At 36.7% G+C, this 22362-nt stretch overlaps 1 protein-coding gene across 8 annotated transcripts in view; it reads right to left on the bottom strand.

The window, feature by feature from the left end:
* Positions 1–22362, bottom strand: part of LOC138318158 (neurexin 1-like) — a 206814-nt gene that overhangs the window by 36674 nt on the left and 147778 nt on the right. For 6 of the 8 annotated variants that reach the window (XM_069260301.1, XM_069260297.1, XM_069260298.1 and 3 more), the window contains 5 exons: positions 18037–18254; positions 12452–12563; positions 11085–11147; positions 7709–8467; positions 7211–7231 (listed from right to left, as the gene is read on the bottom strand). In XM_069260301.1, the coding sequence (XP_069116402.1) occupies positions 7211–7231; positions 7709–8467; positions 11085–11147; positions 12452–12563; positions 18037–18254 (1173 nt within the window). The remainder of the gene's footprint in view (positions 1–7210; positions 7232–7708; positions 8468–11084; positions 11148–12451; positions 12564–18036; positions 18255–22362) is intronic. The other 2 variants (XM_069260300.1, XM_069260303.1) reach the window with 2 other exon arrangements.

The following is a 22362-nucleotide window of genomic DNA, read 5'->3' on the forward strand; positions in this document are numbered from 1 at the left end:
ACATAGTCCTCAATGATACCCTAGCATCAGTTGTTACCAATGATCACGTAGTCCTCAATGATACCCTAGCATCAGTTGTTACCAATGATCACAGCTAGTCCTCAATGATACCCTAGCATCAGTTGTTACCAATGATCACGTAGTCCTCAATGATACCCTAGCATCAATTGTTACCAATGATCACGTAGTCCTCAATGATACCCTAGCATCAGTTGTTACCACTGATCACATAGTCCTCAATGATACCCTAACATCAGTTGTTACCAATAATCAAGTAGTCCTCAATGATACCCTAGCATCAGTTGTTACCAATGATCACATAGTCCTCAATGATACCCTAGCATCAGTTGTTACCAATGATCACGTAGTCCTCAATGATACCCTAGCATCAGTTGTTACCAATGATCACGTAGTCCTCAATGATACCCTAGCATCAGTTGTTACCAATGATCACATAGTCCTCAATGATACCCTAGCATCAGTTGTTACCAATGATCACGTAGTCCTCAATGATACCCTAGCATCAGTTGTTACCAATGATCACGTAGTCCTCAATGATACCCTAGCATCAGTTGTTACCACTGATCATGTAGTCCTCAATGATACCCTAGCATCAGTTGTTACCAATGATCACGTAGTCCTCAATGATACCCTAGCATCAGTTGTTACCAATGATCACATAGTCCTCAATGATACCCTAGCATCAGTTGTTACCACTGATCACATAGTCCTCAATGATACCCTAGCATCAGTTGTTACCAATGATCACGTAGTCCTCAATGATACCCTAGCATCAGTTGTTACCAATGATCACGTAGTCCTCAATGATACCCAGCATCAGTTGTTACCAATGATCATAGTCCTCAATGATACCCTAGCATCAGTTGTTACCAATGATCACGTAGTCCTCAATGATACCCTAGCATCAGTTGTTACCAATGATCACATAGTCCTCAATGATACCCTAGCATCAGTTGTTACCAATGATCACATAGTCCTCAATGATACCCTAGCATCAGTTGTTACCAATGATCACGTAGTCCTCAATGATACCCTAGCATCAGTTGTTACCAATGATCACGTAGTCCTCAATGATACCCTAGCATCAGTTGTTACCAATGATCACGTAGTCCTCAATGATACCCTAGCATCAGTTGTTACCAATGATCACGTAGTCCTCAATGATACCCTAGCATCAGTTGTTACCAATGATCACGTAGTCCTCAATGATACCCTAGCATCAGTTGTTACCAATGATCACGTAGTCCTCAATGATACCCTAGCATCAGTTGTTACCAATGATCACGTAGTCCTCAATGATACCCTAGCATCAGTTGTTACCAATGATCACGTAGTCCTCAATGATACCCTAGCATCAGTTGTTACCAATGATCACGTAGTCCTCAATGATACCCTAGCATCAGTTGTTACCAATGATCACGTAGTCCTCAATGATACCCTAGCATCAGTTGTTACCAATGATCACGTAGTCCTCAATGATACCCTAGCATCATTGTTACCAATGATCACGTAGTCCTCAATGATACCCTAGCATCAGTTGTTACCAATGATCACGTAGTCCTCAATGATACCCTAGCATCAGTTGTTACCAATGATCACGTAGTCCTCAATGATACCCTAGCATCAGTTGTTACCAATGATCACATAGTCCTCAATGATACCCTAGCATCAGTTGTTACCAATGATCACGTAGTCCTCAATGATACCCTAGCATCAGTTGTTACCAATGATCACATAGTCCTCAATGATACCCTAGCATCAGTTGTTACCAATGATCACATAGTCCTCAATGATACCCTAGCATCAGTTGTTACCAATGATCACATAGTCCTCAATGATACCCTAGCATCAGTTGTTACCACTGATCACATAGTCCTCAATGATACCCTAGCATCAGTTGTTACCAATGATCACATAGTCCTCAATGATACCCTAGCATCAGTTGTTACCAATGATCACATAGTCCTCAATGATACCCTAGCATCAGTTGTTACCAATGATCACGTAGTCCTCAATGATACCCTAGCATCAGTTGTTACCAATGATCACGTAGTCCTCAATGATACCCTAGCATCAGTTGTTACCAATGATCACGTAGTCCTCAATGATACCCTAGCATCAGTTGTTACCAATGATCACGTAGTCCTCAATGATACCCTAGCATCAGTTGTTACCAATGATCACGTAGTCCTCAATGATACCCTAGCATCAGTTGTTACCAATGATCACGTAGTCCTCAATGATACCCTAGCATCAGTTGTTACCAATGATCACGTAGTCCTCAATGATACCCTAGCATCAGTTGTTACCAATGATCACGTAGTCCTCAATGATACCCTAGCATCAGTTGTTACCAATGATCACGTAGTCCTCAATGATACCCTAGCATCAATTGTTACCAATGAACACGTTTTCCTTATATTTAGTACAGAAATCCCATAAGAACATAGTATATCTGTTATTCTAAACAATCATCAAATGTTACGAAGTGACTTCTATACTTCTTACATAACAATAACATAATTTCATCCGATTGTGAATCTATATGACTTTGCCTCAAGATTATTCAAAACAAATAATATGAAAAAAAAGAAAGATATAATTAATTAAGTCATTCAGATCTTGTTGGCCAGAATTAGAACACTCTAATAGTTCTTCACCGAAATTTTAGTAAACACTAAGGCAAACAACCACAAGGTGAAGAAAGGTGTAAATTACCTGGTACAATCAATGGAGATCATGCGGCAAGAAATCTACACAGCTCAATACCATGATACAATCAGAACATTTGTTCTACTTAACATTGGGAACAAGACAATAATCATGAAATAGGTCTGTATTGTACAAGGACCAAAAATCTGACCATTAATCTTCTAACAGAATGTTAGGCTACTTCTTATAGTTTATAGACTTGTTGGAACACAGTCGACTTGGCGGAAACAATGTCTGATATACGAGGGCTGGTATCTATACTTCTCGTGTCCCGCCCAAATCAATACCATTTCAGGATAAATGCTTTGACTGTAAATAAGACAACAAAATTAATGTGGAAAAGTTCAATTCCTATACTCCATATGTATAGCCACAGGCATTCATTAACTGGCCCCATACATTCATTAGACGAGGAGATAGGATATTTACTGAGTAGATGTAGACTTCAGAACAACACCAGATACTACAACATAAGCATTCACTAGTATCAACACCATTCAACTCTAACACTATCTTCATTACCATATAACACCTTTAATATAGACATCATGAACACCATCAATTGATAGTTAGGTGGGGAGGGGGGGGGGGGCAGACTTTTTTCCAGAAATGCACTTCTCTTGGGAAATTTTGTCCATGGACAAAGAATGAATCATGCATCTTTAGTTTGAGAAACATCAACACTGCCAGACATTGCCAAATCTCTTCGGAAACGGAATCTCCTATTTCTGAAAACTTTATTGCATCATTGATTTGATGCAGTAGTTGATACAATAAGATATTAAAGACCAGATTTCCTATTCCCAAGAACTGGCGGTCCTGTGGTATATGATCACAATACTACGAAGAATAAATACTGTCAGCAAAAGAGTTTAAGTATTGCAGACACCAAACGGTTCTCTTCTGAACCTTCTTTACTTTCTAGATGCAGAAGAATTTTTCAGAATGGTAGAATACTGACAAATATAACCAAGCAAGCAGAATGTTAACAAATAAGCAGACTAGTGTGTTTTGTTTAACAGTTGTCAGGGTTCATCATGTACCTACATACCAACTATTACTTTCATTTTTTGCCATGTGCTGTAATTTTTTGCAGGATAAATGCAATTGGCTAAAACAAAAATATTGTTTACACAAGGACATTTTGCTCTGCCATCTTGGAATGATGATTATTCTGTGTCTTGCCTCAAAAGGCTCAGAAGGCCTTCCTGAAGTAGAAGGGTGTCTTAATCGAGTGCATGGAATGCAAATTCTGGAATAAGAATGGTTCCAATCGAGTCAACCTCTGGAGAGTATATCAATGCCTTATACAGAGAAAGAATCATGTCTTAGGAAGTAATATAATTCATTAGGTGTGATTTTAATTTTTTTTCGTTTTATTATCGTATAATCTGAATATGTATATACAAATGTATATAGAATCAAACTTAATTTGTATACCGGTACATGGCTTAGACCATAGGAAACACAATGCTGATTCAATACAAACTGCACTTTACTTCCTCTTGAAACAGTTGCCATTCCTAATGTAATTTTAAATGCTATTCCTGATTTTTATCAATTCCACTACAGAAACACCATTATTTGATCAGAATTGTAAACCGCTTCCTGGGGGCTAAACAAAAACATCAAACAGCAGAAGAAGCAAGTATTGATTTTTGACGAAAACTGAAATTTCTAGCTTGTATTTGTGATTGAATTACCTGTTTACTTCAAAACCAGGGTGATAAATTGATGTTCAAAAACGTTGTTGAAAGAAAACTGCATTTTTAAGCTTGATCACCATGCCCATAATCGAGTGACCTTGAAATGTAATGTGATAATGAAGCTGTTTGTCTGTCATCAAAACGGTCCTACATCAATCATCTCCGTAAAAACCTGCCAAGTAGTCCAAGGGTTCCGAGTACAAATCTCCTCATTAAGTATGCGTGTCGTGTGCTATCCATTCTCCATTCTTTAATGTTTATTCAATAATTCAATTGTTCAAACTTGATTCAATAATTTGATTTTTCAATCTTCTTCCGATCACAAATGGTTCTAATGGGATAACTTGAATATGCCCCATCATGACTTTTTTCCTCAGTTTTCTGTCATCAGAAGCTTTGATATGAAGTTTAGAAAATAAGATATCTTTTTGAACACATTCTGTCATAACTAAGGCAGGAAATCATTATTTAAAGTAACCCATCATGTTAAAGCTAGACACTTTTTATTCTTGGTTGTTTTGTTTTTTTTTTTTTTTTTTTTTTTGTGAGGCGGTTTATTGGTTGAACTGGATGAATTTGTTCTCCAAAAAACCAGTCTAAAGCAAATTTATCATTGTCAGTTTTACAAAGTTTAAAAAGATATTCTAATATGTATATTGATCTGACTGTATTTTATCTGACACATATACACCAGATAAGTAATTCAACATGAATCACTTGTTTTAATCTACAAAGAAATTGGTTATGGCCATCATGAATCTACACAAATATCAATCTTTTATCAGAATCGCTGGAAAAAGCATTTTTAGTCAAATCAAAGTAGATTTTTTTATCTTAGAAATTCACCTATAGACCAGAGTGTGTACCTTCTAAATGGATGGAAGTCTCTCAGAAAATCTTAACAGGTAACGACAGACAGTTTAAAAAAATCTTTTATGAGCTAGACAAAAAGCTGCGGAGGCAATACTACATAAAATCAATGATACCTGGCCTTGGAAAAGCTTGATAAGCCCGCGGCATTCTACAAGAATCGCTGTAAAATGTCAGATCAAAATTTAAATGTCAGGAAGATTTCCATTTCACAGAGGCGGTGCCATGAGTGTCCAACATTGTGATGGGGTAGTGTTAATATCCTATAGCTAAAGTCATCTAAAGTCTGGCAGGTCAGAATCATTTGTCTTCTTCTCTTCCAAAACTTGACCCAGGCACACTTATATACAGCAGGTCCATAATACTGGTCTCAGGGACGACGAGAGGAAAAGGAATGATGGACACTTTTATGGACGGTATTGGGACACTCAGAGAGATATATAGTTAGGACACTACAGCTGTCAAGTAGAGCCTTTACATAGCCACTAAGGACAGAAAATATTGGTTACATATTTGATACCATTTCAGTGATATGTTGGTATAACTTAAGTATGCTCACATACCTAAACACCCATCTTCTCCCTTAAGCCAGCACTATTACCATCTTGAGGAGATAGAATTATTTCCCTTTCTCACTTTGGCCCAGCTACAGCTACATTGTAATCATAGTGCCAGGTCATTAATGTGGCATATCTATTTCATATTCACTAAACCCTGTCATGATTTTCCAGAAAAAGGGCCATTTTTTGCATCATTAATTCTAACAAAATGAGAATATCTTAACATTAGGACCTCAGGGTATCTTTAACGTTGTAAGAGTACAAAAATTTGGATTGATATGTACGCCCCACTGTGTAGCGAGCAAACACACTGCTAGCAACCACATTTCTGTTGTAACTCTTAATTAGATTCAGATCTTGTTTTAACAAAAAATCAAATTTTATGAAATTTGATCATTTTTAAAACCCGGTTTGACACAGGGGCATTAAACATCAATAAAACTTAATCCTTTCAATTTTTTCTTCCAAAATTTAAACAGAGATGTTGCTGTGGTAGTGAAGGTAGCTGCAAATTCGTCATAACTGATTGCAACTAGCAAAGTAATTCACACAAAAACACAACAAGTCATGATGTGTTAAAAATTGTACGTGTATGACCACTTATTTGTGTTTGACCAATATTTGAAACAGATCAGGAGCAAAACACCCTCTTAAGATCAACTAACAGGAGAGTTAAATTATTACTGTGAATCTCCAAGTTTTGCTTAGTTATATGCATAAACCAGATTTCACCAGAATCTGTTCAATAACTTCAGACAAGTAGTGATCTAAAGAAAACGTTGATAGACGGTGAACACAATTGATACGACCCATCAGACCAGGTGAGCTAAACTTGTAATATTACAACATGCAGTGTGGGGATTATATTGTTATATATAATATGATATGTGTAGGCTATTTTTTTCATCTATAATATATAACATATAACATAATGATATAATATTACATGTGTACACTATAGTTCTCATCTATTGTATAATGGAAAATCTTACATGATATATGACATTATTTTACAACATTGAAAAACAATGCAATGATATGAAAATGAAAATGAAAAAAAAATAAAAAATGAATGCATCAAAATTTCTATATGTTAGTTCTCTACAACTCATAGTGACAAATGATTAGAAAGTTCCAATACCTCAAAGGTAAAGAATGTAAATGATTCTGTTAGAGATACTATAGAAGGGTTAAGTATGCATCCTAATACAAGCAGACTAGTCCTATAGTACCGCCCCCACAGTGCAGAAGAGATTCAGGCAGAGATTCCACATGGCCGAGAGAGCAAAGAGGAGAGAATGAAGTTCACACAACTACCTGCAGTCTGCTACTCATACTTACTATCAATTAGCGCCTTTAAGTCTACGCAGTTTGGAAATCAAAATACAAAATTTAAAACCTGTTTTCATAATTGATGTCGTTCACGGCAGTTTACAGCAACAGAAAGACAGAAATGAATGCAAGCAGCTAGGTGATACATGTCAATGGGCAGTGATACACAGGGTAGGGTTAATGTCTATACATCTATAAATGGTATAATTGCATTTTGCAGAGTTACCTCCCTTGCGGGTAGGCATTGATTGTAATGTATGTCATTGTATTGTGAGTAAAACTTCTTCTGTAAAAAGTATGACATAATGTCTACCTACAAGGGCAGATAACTCTGTAATATGCAAATATAGAATAGTTATTTCTACTACATTATTTATTTCTATCATTCCAATTTACGATGAAGTGTATGTAATAAATCGTAAACAACTAAAGTTCTTACATACTGGTCAAGATGTTAATGCTTTAGTAATTATGAAACACTACACAAGATTATATATAGTCCCTTACCTTGACAGCCTCTGGCAATAGAAGAGAATACTTTTATAGAGTCATTAAGGATGTCTGGTCGCGGTCCATTGAGATCAAGCGAAGCGAGACAACCCTGGAATCCATGCCGTGAGGATATGAGTTTAGGAAGGGAGTTGTACATTGTCTTACTGACTCCGCCGATATATAACATGCCTTCTAGGTTAAAGTGTAGGGTATCAGACCCCTGCATGCTCTCCACCGTCGGATGCTGGTCGTCAACGCGGATCGTTTGTTTATCAATCACTGGACGTAGAAGACGAACATCATGCCATTCATTGTCGTTTAGGCGGTTGATAGTATTGACAACGACTCGTTTGGCTCCACCTCCCGTGTTGTAAACATAGTGTAGGTAACCTCCCTGTAATTCAAACGCTAAAAAGTCCTGTCCGTGTCCACCATTGTACATTATCAAACCGTTCGGCTCTGTCGTCTTGAACTTAAAATAGACAGAAAATTCAAGATAGGCACTTAATTTTTCAAGCTGAGCGTAAGCTTCCTTTGACTTGAAGGTGACAGGATTTCGAAGCACCGGCTCATCGCTGAGGAAGCGAGCAGTGGTCTCAATGTTTTGGATGTCCTGTGATTTGGCCATCTCGAAGAAGTGGTTTCCATTAAAGACAAACTGCTGCATGGTTCCCACAAAGCCACTATACTGTCGGAGCCTATTGTCATCCTGGACCATACGTCCCACTTCCATCCGCCTCAAATTCAACTCACGCGAATTTCTCGGGAGGGTATCTGTAGGATTTCAAGAACAAATTATGTCAAAGTGTATTGCTATGATTTAGTGAACATATTTGAAGTAGAAACCAATGTAAAGATTGATGATACAATTTGAAGCTTAACTCATTGAATGTGAAGGTGTCAACTGAGTAATATGGTAAAGAAGATGAAAATGAAGTCACCTTATGACTGATCGAACAGTGAAAAATAATCAAACTTACTGTAAGTTAAAAACTTATGTGAAGGTCGAAGCCTAACTAAGCATTTGTCAAATTATACTTATGATAAACTTGTGATACGTGTGACTCAAAGTGCCTATCATAATGTTTTGAAAATGGCTGAACTTATTCACCCCTGAAGACACATTCAAGTTCTTCTAAAACAAAAACTAGACTAGTCCATTATGAAATTTCAGGGGTGAATGAGTTAAATACATCTGTCATAAAATTTCTTATTACCATAGCAACTATAAAGGATCATCTATATTTCATTTACAAAAAGATTCAATTTTTCTGATATTTTCAAAACTTTTATTAGATCATTAATATGTTAGCATTTATCTATATAGAATTAAACCAACACATTTCTAGATTGATACAGCAGATTCAGAGTCTCTGAAGAAACAGCCCCACAATGCATTTTTCATGGAAATAAGACCCTTCATACCTTTATATAGCAACTTGTCATGTTTTAGAAACTAATGACAATTTGTTTTGTCTATTTGCAGCTCATCATCAAAGTTTTGAGTCCAACGAAATCATCGACAGGTATATGTATAGACATGTAACGGCTTATGCCAACAAAGGTCAAAGGCAAGGTCAAACACAATCATACCAATGTTGAGTTAGGATCTTAGGACTAAGGTAAGTAATTACAAACAAATGGTATCTTACAGGTAAGAGGTTTATTTTAATGGTATGTAATTACACAGACAAATGGTATCTTACAGGTAAGAGGTTTACTTTAAAGGTAAGTAATTACACAGACAAATGGTTTCTTACAGGTAAGAGGTTTACTTGATAATTACAGCTTGCTACATTTGAGAAAGATCGGTACATTCACACGTCATGGCAACCAAAGTAAACATTACACACTACAGATAATATAGGGTAGAAAAGACTGAGAGATGCTACCATGCATATTGACAAAATTGCTACATGTATATATTTTAAGCTCATTTCACATACTATCCAAAACAGCAACCAGCTTACAACTAGAACATGTACTTTTAATGTTGATAATGAGACACCTTAAAGGCCATAATAGTCTCTTCAAATCTAAGAGGACATTTAAAGATCTTACAATGTCTTATTTTCAAAACCTTATTTAGTTAAGGTAAACAAACTTGAAAGTCCTTCATCCCAGCTAGCATAACACATGCTCAATTCCAAGTCTCTTGGTCTCTTAGATAGAAGTTGCAAAAAGATTCGGTCAATTTGGTCACTGATACTTTGAATGAAGATTAAGGTTTCATTTAAAACAAACTTGGTCGTCCTGTTTCCCAGCATGATAAAGCTAGGCCAAATACCAGACATCTGTACCCATTATTTATTGTGATTGGCATGCTTTATACTCCAGTGGAATGTCAAGGTCACAATCATTCACTGTAGCAATTTTACTTACTGTGGATTAAAACCATTCAACAAACTTGATAGCTATGCATCTTAGTATAAGATTAACCAAATACTATATTTATTTGGCCCCTATGACTTTAGATGATGGTCAAGGTTGTTCATTTGGACAGCCTGGTAGTTCTTTATCTTAACTTTAATGAAGGTCAAGGTCATTAATTTGAACATTATTGCATGGTAGCTTTTCATCGCAGTATGTCACAGCCCAATTTTCAGGTCTCAGTGAAATTTGGTTATTGGAAAGAAACATAGGAACCATTCCATTAATTGTCTGTTAATTATTTAATTGTTCTTTTTTTTCTATCGACCATTCCTTTTTGAAACATCCAGAAAATTCCAGAACGGTCATATTTTAATGCTCAGCCAGACAGCCTACATGTTAAAGATAGCCGAGTCAAAATTCAAGTTAAGAAATGGTATACTAGCCATGAAGATTTGTCTCAAAACATAACCTGCTGATTTTTACATCCATGTGCCATACAAATGCAGGTGTTTTGGTGAAATATCTATAAATAGAAAAATCATGAACAATCATCGCTCTTACAATCAGAAATGTGATTCCTCTAATAATATCTGATGTCATAGATATTAATGTTCCATACAGTGAGTAATATCTGATTTCCAAAGCTAACAAAACTTCAGCATTTATTAGTTTTAGACGTAAAATGTCGCGACAATAAGACTCACAGGATGACCTCCAATCTAGATACTGAAAGCAAATCATGAACATAAAACGATAATAATGCTTTTTGTATGTCAGCCATGGCTACTACGTTTCTATACAGAACATAAAAACTCATGCAAACATCTAAACGAATCAGCTCAAATGTCACACAAACAGTTCCTCATCTTGATCAATCAGGAGCTTAACAAAATCAAAATGCTGAACCAAAGGAAACAAGACAAACCAAAGAGCTTGAAGGACTCTGAGGGGAAACAAAAAAGTAGCAAATGACACAGCTAGAACGACAAACATGAGAGGTGATGACGGAAGAAATTACCGGCATAGCCCAACACTAGGGTTTTGACATACAAGACCATTGTATAGTGCACAGGTATATAATCTGAAATGGAAATTTGTACATAATGATATAACACGTGGCACAGCGATGCATGAGACTGTGCCAAATATAGCACATACATGATCTTAATATCTTAACCCTAGGTATTTTCAAACATTCAGTATTATTATTTTTTTTTTTAATATTTCTTTTTACTTTTTACTCCCCCAACACTTTTTTTTATGAATAGTGTAATTACTGTTGTTGTACTTGTATGAAGATATATTTCAAAAATGATATTAAAAGCTTTAACGGGTAAATGACATTTAGCAAATTAAAACAGCAAAATTTATTTTTCAAAAAAATCTTTTCATTATAACAAATTTTCAATAGAGATTTTAATCTATACAGTTATCTTCAATTTCCATTAATAGTGACTATCAGTGTTAAGTATTACAGCCTCGACAATATTTGTGAAGCCAGAATTCGAATGGTAAGAGAGAAACAAACATTTCTCCAATACAGTTCATCTACTCCAAGCCATTTAGGTATATCCCTTTACCTAACTCCTAAAAGCTATGATTAAGTTTTCTTATATACCACCTTAACAAGCCAACAAAATGGCAAGGTCACCAAATTAGGTAGTGAATACGATCTGTAACCAAATTAGGGCAAATTACCCGACGGTACAGAGCAGAGCCTATTATTATAACTAGTTGACCTATAAATCAGAGGTAGAAATAGATGTAGGAAATTATCCCGATACACTTCTTACTTAGTTATTAGACTCGTTGGATATTTAGTCTAAATATTATTAGATGCCATAGAACACCGTTTGTCTACTCAGAACGTCTACATATACAGTCCCCAGACAAATCCTTCTTCCAAACCACTAGCCAAAATGGATAGTCTAACAAAATGTCTGGAGATATTCAGAAATATGAAAATAAAATAAAGAGGAAATTTATTGTGTCTCTGTTTTGTCCTAAATGATAGCTTATATCAAATATCTTTACCCGCGAGATGGTGAGTTATTACAACTCTGAAACCTTACGCCATGAAAAATGAGAAAATGTTATGAATTTATCGCCACATTAAACAGACTTCTGTTCAGTGCAGATGTAAGTAAGACAAATGTGGACTGCTCAAGGTCAAGACCTCAAGGTCAGAGACTATATATCATCGCTAAGACAACAAATTTCTATAAATGATAGGATGGTAACATAGTGCTTTACAGATGACATTTTTTCTGACACTCTATACATGTATCTAAAAATAGATTGCTTGCAAGCTCTTGTTAGGTGTTCAGACTCAAAAGTAACGTAAATGCTGACACAGACTAAAAACTTGTGTCCATTGAAACCTACCTCCAATAGGATTGTCGTTGTCAAGACTCAGCTCCACCTGGGATCCCCGCCGTTTTATGATCACCGTGTGCCATCGGTCATCGTCCAGTCTCTTTCGACCAATGGTCAGAATCTAAAATCAATTAAAGCATTCAACTAAGAAACAATAATTATATCACAAATATTCCAATTGGAATGAAAGCTGCAGTACCACAGTTATAGATTTTTTTAAGAATGTGACTGTGTGAACTCATTCACCCCTGAAATCTTATAATGAACTGTTCAAGCAATTGTTTTAGAAGAGTTCAAATGTGTATCCAAAGGTGAATAAGTTTATCAAGTAGGTGCATTAACCTGTTCATGTTTGAAGTTTGTCTTTTAGTCTTTAGTACTTTTGCAGAAATCACAGCAGTAAAATTTAGTGATGAAGTACACATAAGCTCTATTTACTTTTTTGTTGCTTAACGCTACAGAGATAGAGGTGACAGGTCGAAGAAGACAGAAACTCTATCAGGGCAATCTTTAGTTTTACATTTCAATTTCTGTATACCAAGAGATAAAAAGGACGAGACAAAGTGATTTGTGAAACTTATCCTACAGTACTCCAAAACAATACTGAAGTGAGGCTTTATAACACTGTAGATTGGCAGGTCTACAGGTAATGGTACTTAATGACTTTACAAAACAGTGATCTGTAGCGTTAACGAGGGGGCTCAGGTGTACCAGACGGTTACTTACTGATTTACGTATTTCCTCAAGTTTTGAGAAGGAAATATAGCAAAAGCAAAAGACATTTACCTTGCTTGGTACCAACATAAATTTTGTATTACCTTACAACTAAAGATTAAGGCTGTTCAATGAAAAGAACAAGAACAATTACCTCATTTATCCCTGAAAAACACTACATATGCTCTCATATTTGAGTTTTATTCCTTAACATTAAAGTATAAATCTCTTTAAAAAAGAAGAGGCCCAGAGGGCCTGTATCGCTCACCTGGTTTGTAATGCCAAGTGATGTTCTGAATACAAGTTCATTGTTTCTTTTCTGAAGGAATTTGAATATTTACCTCTAATTCCCCTATTGGGCCCCGCCCCTCCTGCCCCCAGGGGGGTCAGAGCCAAAATTTATACAAGTTTTGTTTCCCTTCCCCAAAGGATGTTTGTGGCCAAATTTGGTTACAATTAATCAATGCAGAACTCTAGGACAGGTAGCGATTTATAGAATTTACCTCTATTTCCCCTATTGGGCCCGCCCCTCCTACCCCCGGGGGGTCAGAGCCAAAATTTATACAAGTTCTGTTTCCCTTCCCAAGCCAAGGATGTTTCTGGCCAAATTTGGTTAAATTTGGTTTCAATCCATGCAGAACTCTAGGACAAGTAGTGATTTTTAGGATTTACCTCTAATTTCCCTATTGGGCCCCACCCCTCCTGCCCCCAGGGGGTCAGAGCCAAAATTTATACAAGTTTTGTTTCCCTTCCCCAAAGGATGTTTGTGGCCTAATTTGGTTACAATCAATGCAGAACTCTAGGACATGTAGCGATTTATAGGATTTACCTCTATTTCCCCTATTGGGCCCGCCCCTCCTACCCCGGGGGGCAAGGCCAAAATTTATACAAGTTCTGTTCCCCTTCCCCAAGGATGTTTCTGGCCAAATTTGGTTACAATCCATCCAGAACTCTAGAACAAGTAGCGAGTTATAGGATTTACTTCTATTTCCCCTGTTGGGCCTCTCCGTTCCTGCCCCCAGGGGGGTCAGAGCCAAAATTTATACAAGTTCTGTTCCCCTTCCCCTAAGGAAGTTTCTGACCAAATTTTGTTAAAATCCATGTAGTACTTTATGACAAGTAGCGATTTAAAGGAAATGTTGAGGGACGTACGACGGACGCCGCGCCATGGCAAAAGCTCACCGGCCCTTCGGGCCAGGTGAGCTAAAATTTTTTTTTTTTAAATCTGGCAATGCAATGATGGCCAAAAGCCCAGTATCAAGGGGAAATGGAATCAAATAGCTAAAGTTCAAATTCGATATAGGCTGTTTTAAAACAGTATCAAGATTGAAGGGTGTACTGTCTGCAGAGAAGTAAGTAGTGGGTGATCGCATCTCTAGATAGCCATTAAAATAGAAAATTTGATTTGAATACTGGGAGGTGGGCTGGAGCGTAATGCAACAGAATGACCTAGAAATCTAACAGACATTGCAGACAAAAACTGCCACTTCTCTGGAATCACCTCATATAGGTTACTCATTCAATCTTGTTGTGACAGAAAAAACTGGCATCAAGATTCTGGACATTAGGGCAATAAATTCAGTTAATGTCCAAACCATTACTTCACTGTTCTAGCTAGCTAAGTGAATTTAAACCAATAAATTACACTGTATATATATATATATATAAACTCCAACTCCTGAAGTTTCATTTTAAATTGAAAATAGGCTCCAAGCAGAAAACAGCATTACAGTGCCAAAAAACCGAAGACTTCTTCATTTTAACCTTGACAAAAGTAAATTCCACCCCGCAGACTTCTTCCTTTTGACCTAGACAAAAGTAAATTCCCACCCGCAGACTTCTTCCTTTTGACCTTGACAAAAGTAAATTCCACCTCACAGCCTTCTTCCTTTTGACTTTGACAAAAGTAAATGCCTTCCTAAGAGAAAGGATGTTTTAAAGCTAGAAAACATACTGCCCTAGGTATAGTAGTATCTCAGGTATTGGTACCAATTATGTCAAAGTTTTTATGTCAATGCAGCAAGTCTTAGTCACATTTTCTTTTACATCTGGTCCTTCAGGGCCTCTCATAACTATAGTGTTAATTTGGCACATGACAGCCAGCTTTATAACCAGAGAATAACCAAATGACTACCAAGTATGTATTACCTTAGAAACGCTGCCCACTTAGATGTCCAGTTTGACATAACCTAGAAACGCTGCCCATTTAGATGTCCTGTTTGACATTACCTTCATTGGCCATCATTTTGACATTACCTTAGAAACGCTGCCCATTTACCTTAGAAACGCTGCCCATTTAGATGTCCTGTTTGACATTACCTTCATTAGCCATCATTTTGACATTACCTTAGAAATGCTGCCAACTTAGATGTCCATTTTAGCATTACCTTAGAAACGCTGCCCACATAGATGTACAGTTTGACATTACCTTCATTGGCCATCATTTTGACATTACCTTAGAAACGCTGCCCACTTAGATGTCCATTTTGACATTACCTTAGAAACGCTGCCCATTTAGATGTCCAGTTTGACATTACCTTCATTGGCCATCATTTTGACATTACCTTAGCAACGCTGCCCACTTAGATGTCCATTTTGACATTACCTTCATTGGCCATCATTGCGACATTACCTTAGAAACGCTGCCCACTTAGATGTCCATTTTGACATTACCTTAGAAACGCTGCCCATTTAGATGTCCAGTTTGACATTACCTTCATTGGCCATCATTTTGACATTACCTTAGCAACGCTGCCCACTTTGATGTCCAGTTTGACATTACCTTCATTGGCCATCATTTTGACATTACCTTAGAAATGCTGCCCATTTAGATATCCAGTTTGACATTACCTTCATTGGCCATCATTTTGACATTACCTAGAAACGCTGCCCACTTAGATGTCCATTTTGACATTACCTTCATTGGCCATCATTTTGACATTACCTTAGAAACGCTGCCTATTTAGATGTCCATTTTGACATTACCTTCATTGGCCATCATTTTGACATTACCTTAGAAACGCTGCCCACTTAGATGTCCATTTTGACATAACCTTAGAAACGCTGCCCATTTAGATGTCCAGTTTGACATTACCTTCATTGGCCATCATTTTGACATTACCTTAGAAACGCTGCCCATTTAGATGTCCATTTTGACATTACCTTCATTGGCCATCATTTTGACATTACCTTAGAAACGCTGTCCATTTAGATATCCAGTTTGACATTACCTTCATTGGCCATCATTTTGACATTACCTTAGAAACGCTGCCCATTTAGATGTCCATTTTGACATTACCTTAGAAACGCTGCCCATTTAGATGTCCAGTTTGACATTACCTTCATTGGCCATCAATTTGACATTACCTTAGAAACGCTGCCCACTTAGATGTCCATTTTGACATTACCTTAGAAACGCTGCCCATTTAGATGTCCAGTTTGACGTAACCTTCATTGGCCATCATTCTGACATTACCTTAGCAACGCTGCCCACTTAGATGTCCATTTTGACATTACCTTCATTGGCCATCATTGCGACATTACCTTAGAAACGCTGCCCACTTTGACATTACCTTAGAAACACTGCCCACTTTGATGTCCAGTTTGACATTACCTTCATTGGCCATCATTTTGACATTACCTTAGAAACGCTGCCCATTTAGATGTCCAGTTTGACATTACCTTCATTGGCCATCATTTTGACATTACCTTAGAAACGTTGCCCATTTACCTTAAAAACGCTGCCCATTTAGATGTCCAGTTTGACATTAACTTCATTGGCCATCATTTTGACATTACCTTAGAAACGCTGCCCATTTAGATGTCCAGTTTGACATTACCTTCATTGGCCATCATTTTGACATTACCTTAGAAACGCTGCCCAATTAGATGTCCAGTTTGACATTACCTTCATTGGCCATCAATATGACATTACCTTAGAAACGCTGCCCACTTAGATGTCCATTTTGACATAACCTTAGAAACGCTGCCCATTTAGATGTCCAGTTTGACATTACCTTCATTGGCCATCATTTTGACATTACCTTAGAAACGCTGCCCATTTAGATGTCCATTTTGACATTACCTTAGAAACGCTGCCCATTTAGATGTCCAGTTTGACATTACCTTCATTGGCCATCATTTTGACATTACCTTAGAAACGCTGTCCATTTAGATATCCAGTTTGACATTACCTTCATTGGCCATCATTTTGACATTACCTTAGAAATGCTGCCCATTTAGATGTCCATTTTGACATTACCTTAGAAACGCTGCCCATTTAGATGTCCAGTTTGACATTACCTTCATTGGCCATCAATTTGACATTACCTTAGAAACGCTGCCCACTTAGATGTCCATTTTGACATTACCTTAGAAACGCTGCCCATTTAGATGTCCAGTTTGACGTTACCTTCATTGGCCATCATTCTGACATTACCTTAGCAACGCTGCCTACTTAGATGTCCATTTTGACATTACCTTCATTGGCCATCATTGCGACATTACCTTAGAAACGCTGCCCACTTTGACATTACCTTAGAAACACTGCCCACTTTGATGTCCAGTTTGACATTACCTTCATTGGCCATCATTTTGACATTACCTTAGAAACGCTGCCCATTTAGATGTCCAGTTTGACATTACCTTCATTGGCCATCATTTTGACATTACCTTAGAAACGTTGCCCATTTACCTTAAAAACGCTGCCCATTTAGATGTCCAGTTTGACATTAACTTCATTGGCCATCATTTTGACATTACCTTAGAAACGCTGCCCATTTACCTTAGAAACGCTGCCCATTTAGATGTCCAGTTTGACATTACCTTCATTGGCCATCAGTTTGACATTACCTTAGAAACGCTGCCCACTTTGACATTACCTTAGAAACACTGCCCACTTTGATGTCCAGTTTGACCAGTCCACTCTCCAGGTAAAGCACCATAGAATCAAATGAGCTGTAGGATGAGGTCATGAAGAGGAGGCCGTTGGGATGTTCTGTTTGGAATCTTAAGGAGATGTCCTCAGCTTCTGTACGGGACTCTTTGTCTAATGTGATCTTCATAAACTGGGCACTGTCAAAGGCTAGAGTGGCTGCTTCTGTAAGTATTAAACAAAGTACCTGAATCACTACATGTTGTATCCATATAAAATTAGAACCTGACATGACAAAACACTAGATAGACATGGATAACACTATGCCCTCCTCCTTTTCATTTCACGTCAGTGCCATTTTGATACACCACTGTGCTATTTATTCTTCTCCACCAGTTGAAAACACAAATGTTCAGTAATATTCCGCTTTTTTCTGTTTTTTATTTTGCAGGTAGGTATCCATTGTGACGTCATTATTTTTAAGCAATTTTGACATTCTTTTCTGTGAAAGGCATGAGGTTACACTTGCAAACATACGATGTCAACAATTCAATACCTATCGGCAAGGGGAAATAACTCTGAAAATACAGAATATAGGCAAGCTTAACCTTTCAGTCACTATATGATTATTAATGCTTTCTTGATATATTGGTAATATCTTTGCATCATGAATGGGAACAAAAACAATTTTTTTTTAAAGAATTAAGAGTGAGATAAAAATGGGATCAACCCTCTGGACCTTTACTTGTCTGCTTTTGAGAACTAGTTGTTTACAGACAGGTTTGATGGTAATAAGAATTAACAAAGAAATATGGCAAGACAAGTCTTCAGGGGTCAACGAGGTAAAAACAGGATGCTCGCTATCATTATGGTGGCTTTGTAACTTGGATATGCCTATAGGTGAAGTGGTGACAATCAATACACTCACAACCAAACCCTACAAGTACATGAACAATATGGATATGGTGTAAACTTTCACAGCGTCCTGATCCAAACATTCCCCTGAAGTGTATAGCTCAGTAATATACAGGGTGTCTGGAAAGCCTGTCACAGACATGGTTTCTCCTGAACAGCCTGAACCCAATCAGTACCTACAAGTGTCTACAAGACAATAGAAACGATGGCATCCTGATGATCTTGTCCAGTCACACATCTATTACTTTTGAATATTTTTTTTTATTGTTAAGCAACTTATTTTTGTGTGATGATAAATAAGCATATCAGAGATCAGAACTCTCAAAAATTGATTGCTGCAAAACAATGACAATTGTAAGTGCGATACAGCAGTTTTAGTGTTAACCACCAAATCTAATCGACTAAAGGCACACAAACTAGAATTTACAGCATAATTTTGTTGTCAAAAGAGGAAAGCTAAGTGGTATTTAAACAAAGTTTTGTTCATTTCGACTGGAACAAAAATGAAAAGTGAAAAGATGAAATTTTGATACCCTTACCCGACGAGATTCACTTTCACATGAATAAATAAGAAACAGAAAAAAAAAACAAATTTGAAATCGCCATGACTGTCTCCATTTGAATGTCAACACTGCAATAACAGCATCCTCAATACTCCAGGGGTTCCAATCATTTACAATCTCTGAACCCCTGGACTATCTCATAGTAAAATTGGAGGCAGCTCAGCGGAAAACAGCTGAACCAATCACAGGCCTGCAAAGATATCATTTGAAGACTAATTTAGAGAAAGCGACGCCCAACATGAAAGCCACACAGCCAACCAAAGTGTACTGTTATATGGCTCTTTTGATGTACATCAAACAACTAAATAACCTGTTCTGTTGCATCCAATTTTACACTGAAATAGTCCAGAGGTGTAGAGATTGTAAGCGATTGGAACCCTTGGAGTATCGAGGATGCACCAACAGAAGTTTCAGATTCTCTCACAATTCTGTTTTGATCTATTGCTATAAACTTCCATGTCTTTCCATTCAGAATTGCTCTACAATTCGCAAGCAATTTATAAAAAAGCCTAGTAGGCAGGTAAGGTATTATGATGTCTTCTGCTGACATTTATATCATACACAAAAAAAAGTCAGAAAATATGAGTTTGTTGTAAGGAAACACTTCAAGCTGCAATTTAACTTGACAGACGAGAGAAGAGGATATATTTTCTGAATAAAACCACAGTTTGAGCGTGCCTATTAACAACTCTCATTTCCCTTGTCTGGGAGCTGTCGTGCCGAGAAGCAATAAGTCGTCCTTATGATGTACATCATCTGTAAGACTCTTCTTTATTTAACAATGACCAATTCCCATTTCACAATAAATTTCAATGAGAAATACTGATCAGGGAATCCCTACCACATCTTTTCAAGTTACTCTTGTAAAACCTTTTGAATAAACTTGTTTTGCTTTCCAATAAGTTTTAAAACTTAATTTTAATCTCATAAAATTTTTAGCTTCCCTACTTTCAATAGATCAAGTGCCCTTGCCTCCATATAACAAAGTGATAATTAATGGGACGAGATGGGACGTTATATGACTGTAGTAATGGGAAAAGTCTATATACCCTGGTGTTCCAAGCATAAAAGTAGGTCACTGCAACACATTTAGGTGGTTGATGTTTAATCAGAAGAAATTAAGGATAAAAACTTGATACTTTCAAATTGAAAAGGGATTAATTGAGAAATTCTTTCACTGCAGCCACCACCAGGGTACAGATTTACAGATATAACAATTGAACATGAAGAATGAATTACTACTCTTGATCTTAATTATAGTCTCTGATTATCTACTAAATCATGAAATAAGATACAACATCTCTAACCAAAGCTTTAATTACGCAATGGAAATTACATCATTCATAAATCAAGATAATTTAAAAAAAAAAAAAAGTTATACCCAACATATTGTTATACCAGAAACAGATCGATCGAGTTTCGATTCCATCGCTGTCACTGTATGGTACGGATTGATTGTCAATGATGTGTCAGCCAACATTGACAGATCCTCAACAACAATACAACCATAATATGCCTTGTACAGCTCTATTACTTTCTCAGGTTATGATGGATCACATATAATATTTTGATGTGCTCAATTTCCTGTTTTACTTTAGTAAATATTTAAGTTAATCAGTGTGTACTGACGGTTACTCCTGGAATTAAACATTCAGAATTAGGTCAACTACAATTCTAAACAATATGTAATGATAGGTCACAGACCGTAATACCTGTAATTAACAAACTAAAGGCCTTATTTGTTTAACTCAATCAATCAAAATCAACATCAGAACTATCAGGTTATACACTGATTTGCCACTTTCCCCAGTAATTTTTGTTTTGTTCTGATTGGATGTTAGAAATGTGTCAGTATATGTACTGCTATCAGCAGCTATCAAAGTGTTTTGTCTTTGTGAACCTCAACTCCAATGTGATTTACTTGGAACACATCTCTTAGCTACATCCCAATTTATTAAAAGTATAAATGATTTGAAAATTTGGCATTTTTTTCTGATCATGTGAGATAATGTGCAAGACAAGTTCAGGTTCAATTGTAAATAAGATATGGACACCTTCTAGCCTAGTGCTATAGGGAATTTACAGGGAAGGTCGTGGGTTCGAGAGTAATTGGCAGCACTCTCATTCTATTGAACCATAACAACTTTGTGAATCAATGCAATCATAAAATGTTCTATATTGGCTAATTTTGGCAAAATTTTAATGCGAAACTGCCAAACTCAGCTTGTCTATGAAAAGATTGATGACATTTAGTTAATGTAAAAATGTTCTACCGTAATAGAACTGAGAAAATTAGGGTTATGTAAGTGTCCTATTTATATTAGGGTAATGTAAGTGTTCTTCCAGATAAAAAAGCACAAACTTTTGTTCTCTAACAATCTTTACAAAAGTAGAGATGAAATGTAACATATATTGATAGTCAATTGTGTCTTTAAAAGACCACCCATTGGCCAATGGACCAACAAACATTGGTCTTGATACTGAGGGTAAATCGTGTTTAAATTGACTATTTAGGACCTTGAGAAAGTGGTCTTATTAAGCAGGTGTTGATAAAAGAGAGGTAGCCGCTAAGGGACTATAAATGTAAATCATTCTTGTTGGCCTGAATGGCAATATGTCAAGGTTGTGGGGAGAAACAACACTACACATTGTCATATCTAAACAAGATGGAATGAAAAGCTAATGTTCATCTAAATGCATTAAGTCCTTAATGTGTTACCTTTCTGTTTTACCAAACCACATGAATTGTCACAACTTGTGACTATTACAATGAATTTATATACATGTTAGATTTATGAAGCATTTTAAGAAACAGCTGTTCTGAAGATGTCTTTACAGTTTCTTTCTCTAAATGG

Source organism: Argopecten irradians, chromosome 3 (genome assembly GCF_041381155.1).
Source record: "Argopecten irradians isolate NY chromosome 3, Ai_NY, whole genome shotgun sequence".
In the NCBI taxonomy this organism is placed as follows: Eukaryota; Metazoa; Mollusca; class Bivalvia; order Pectinida; family Pectinidae; genus Argopecten; species Argopecten irradians.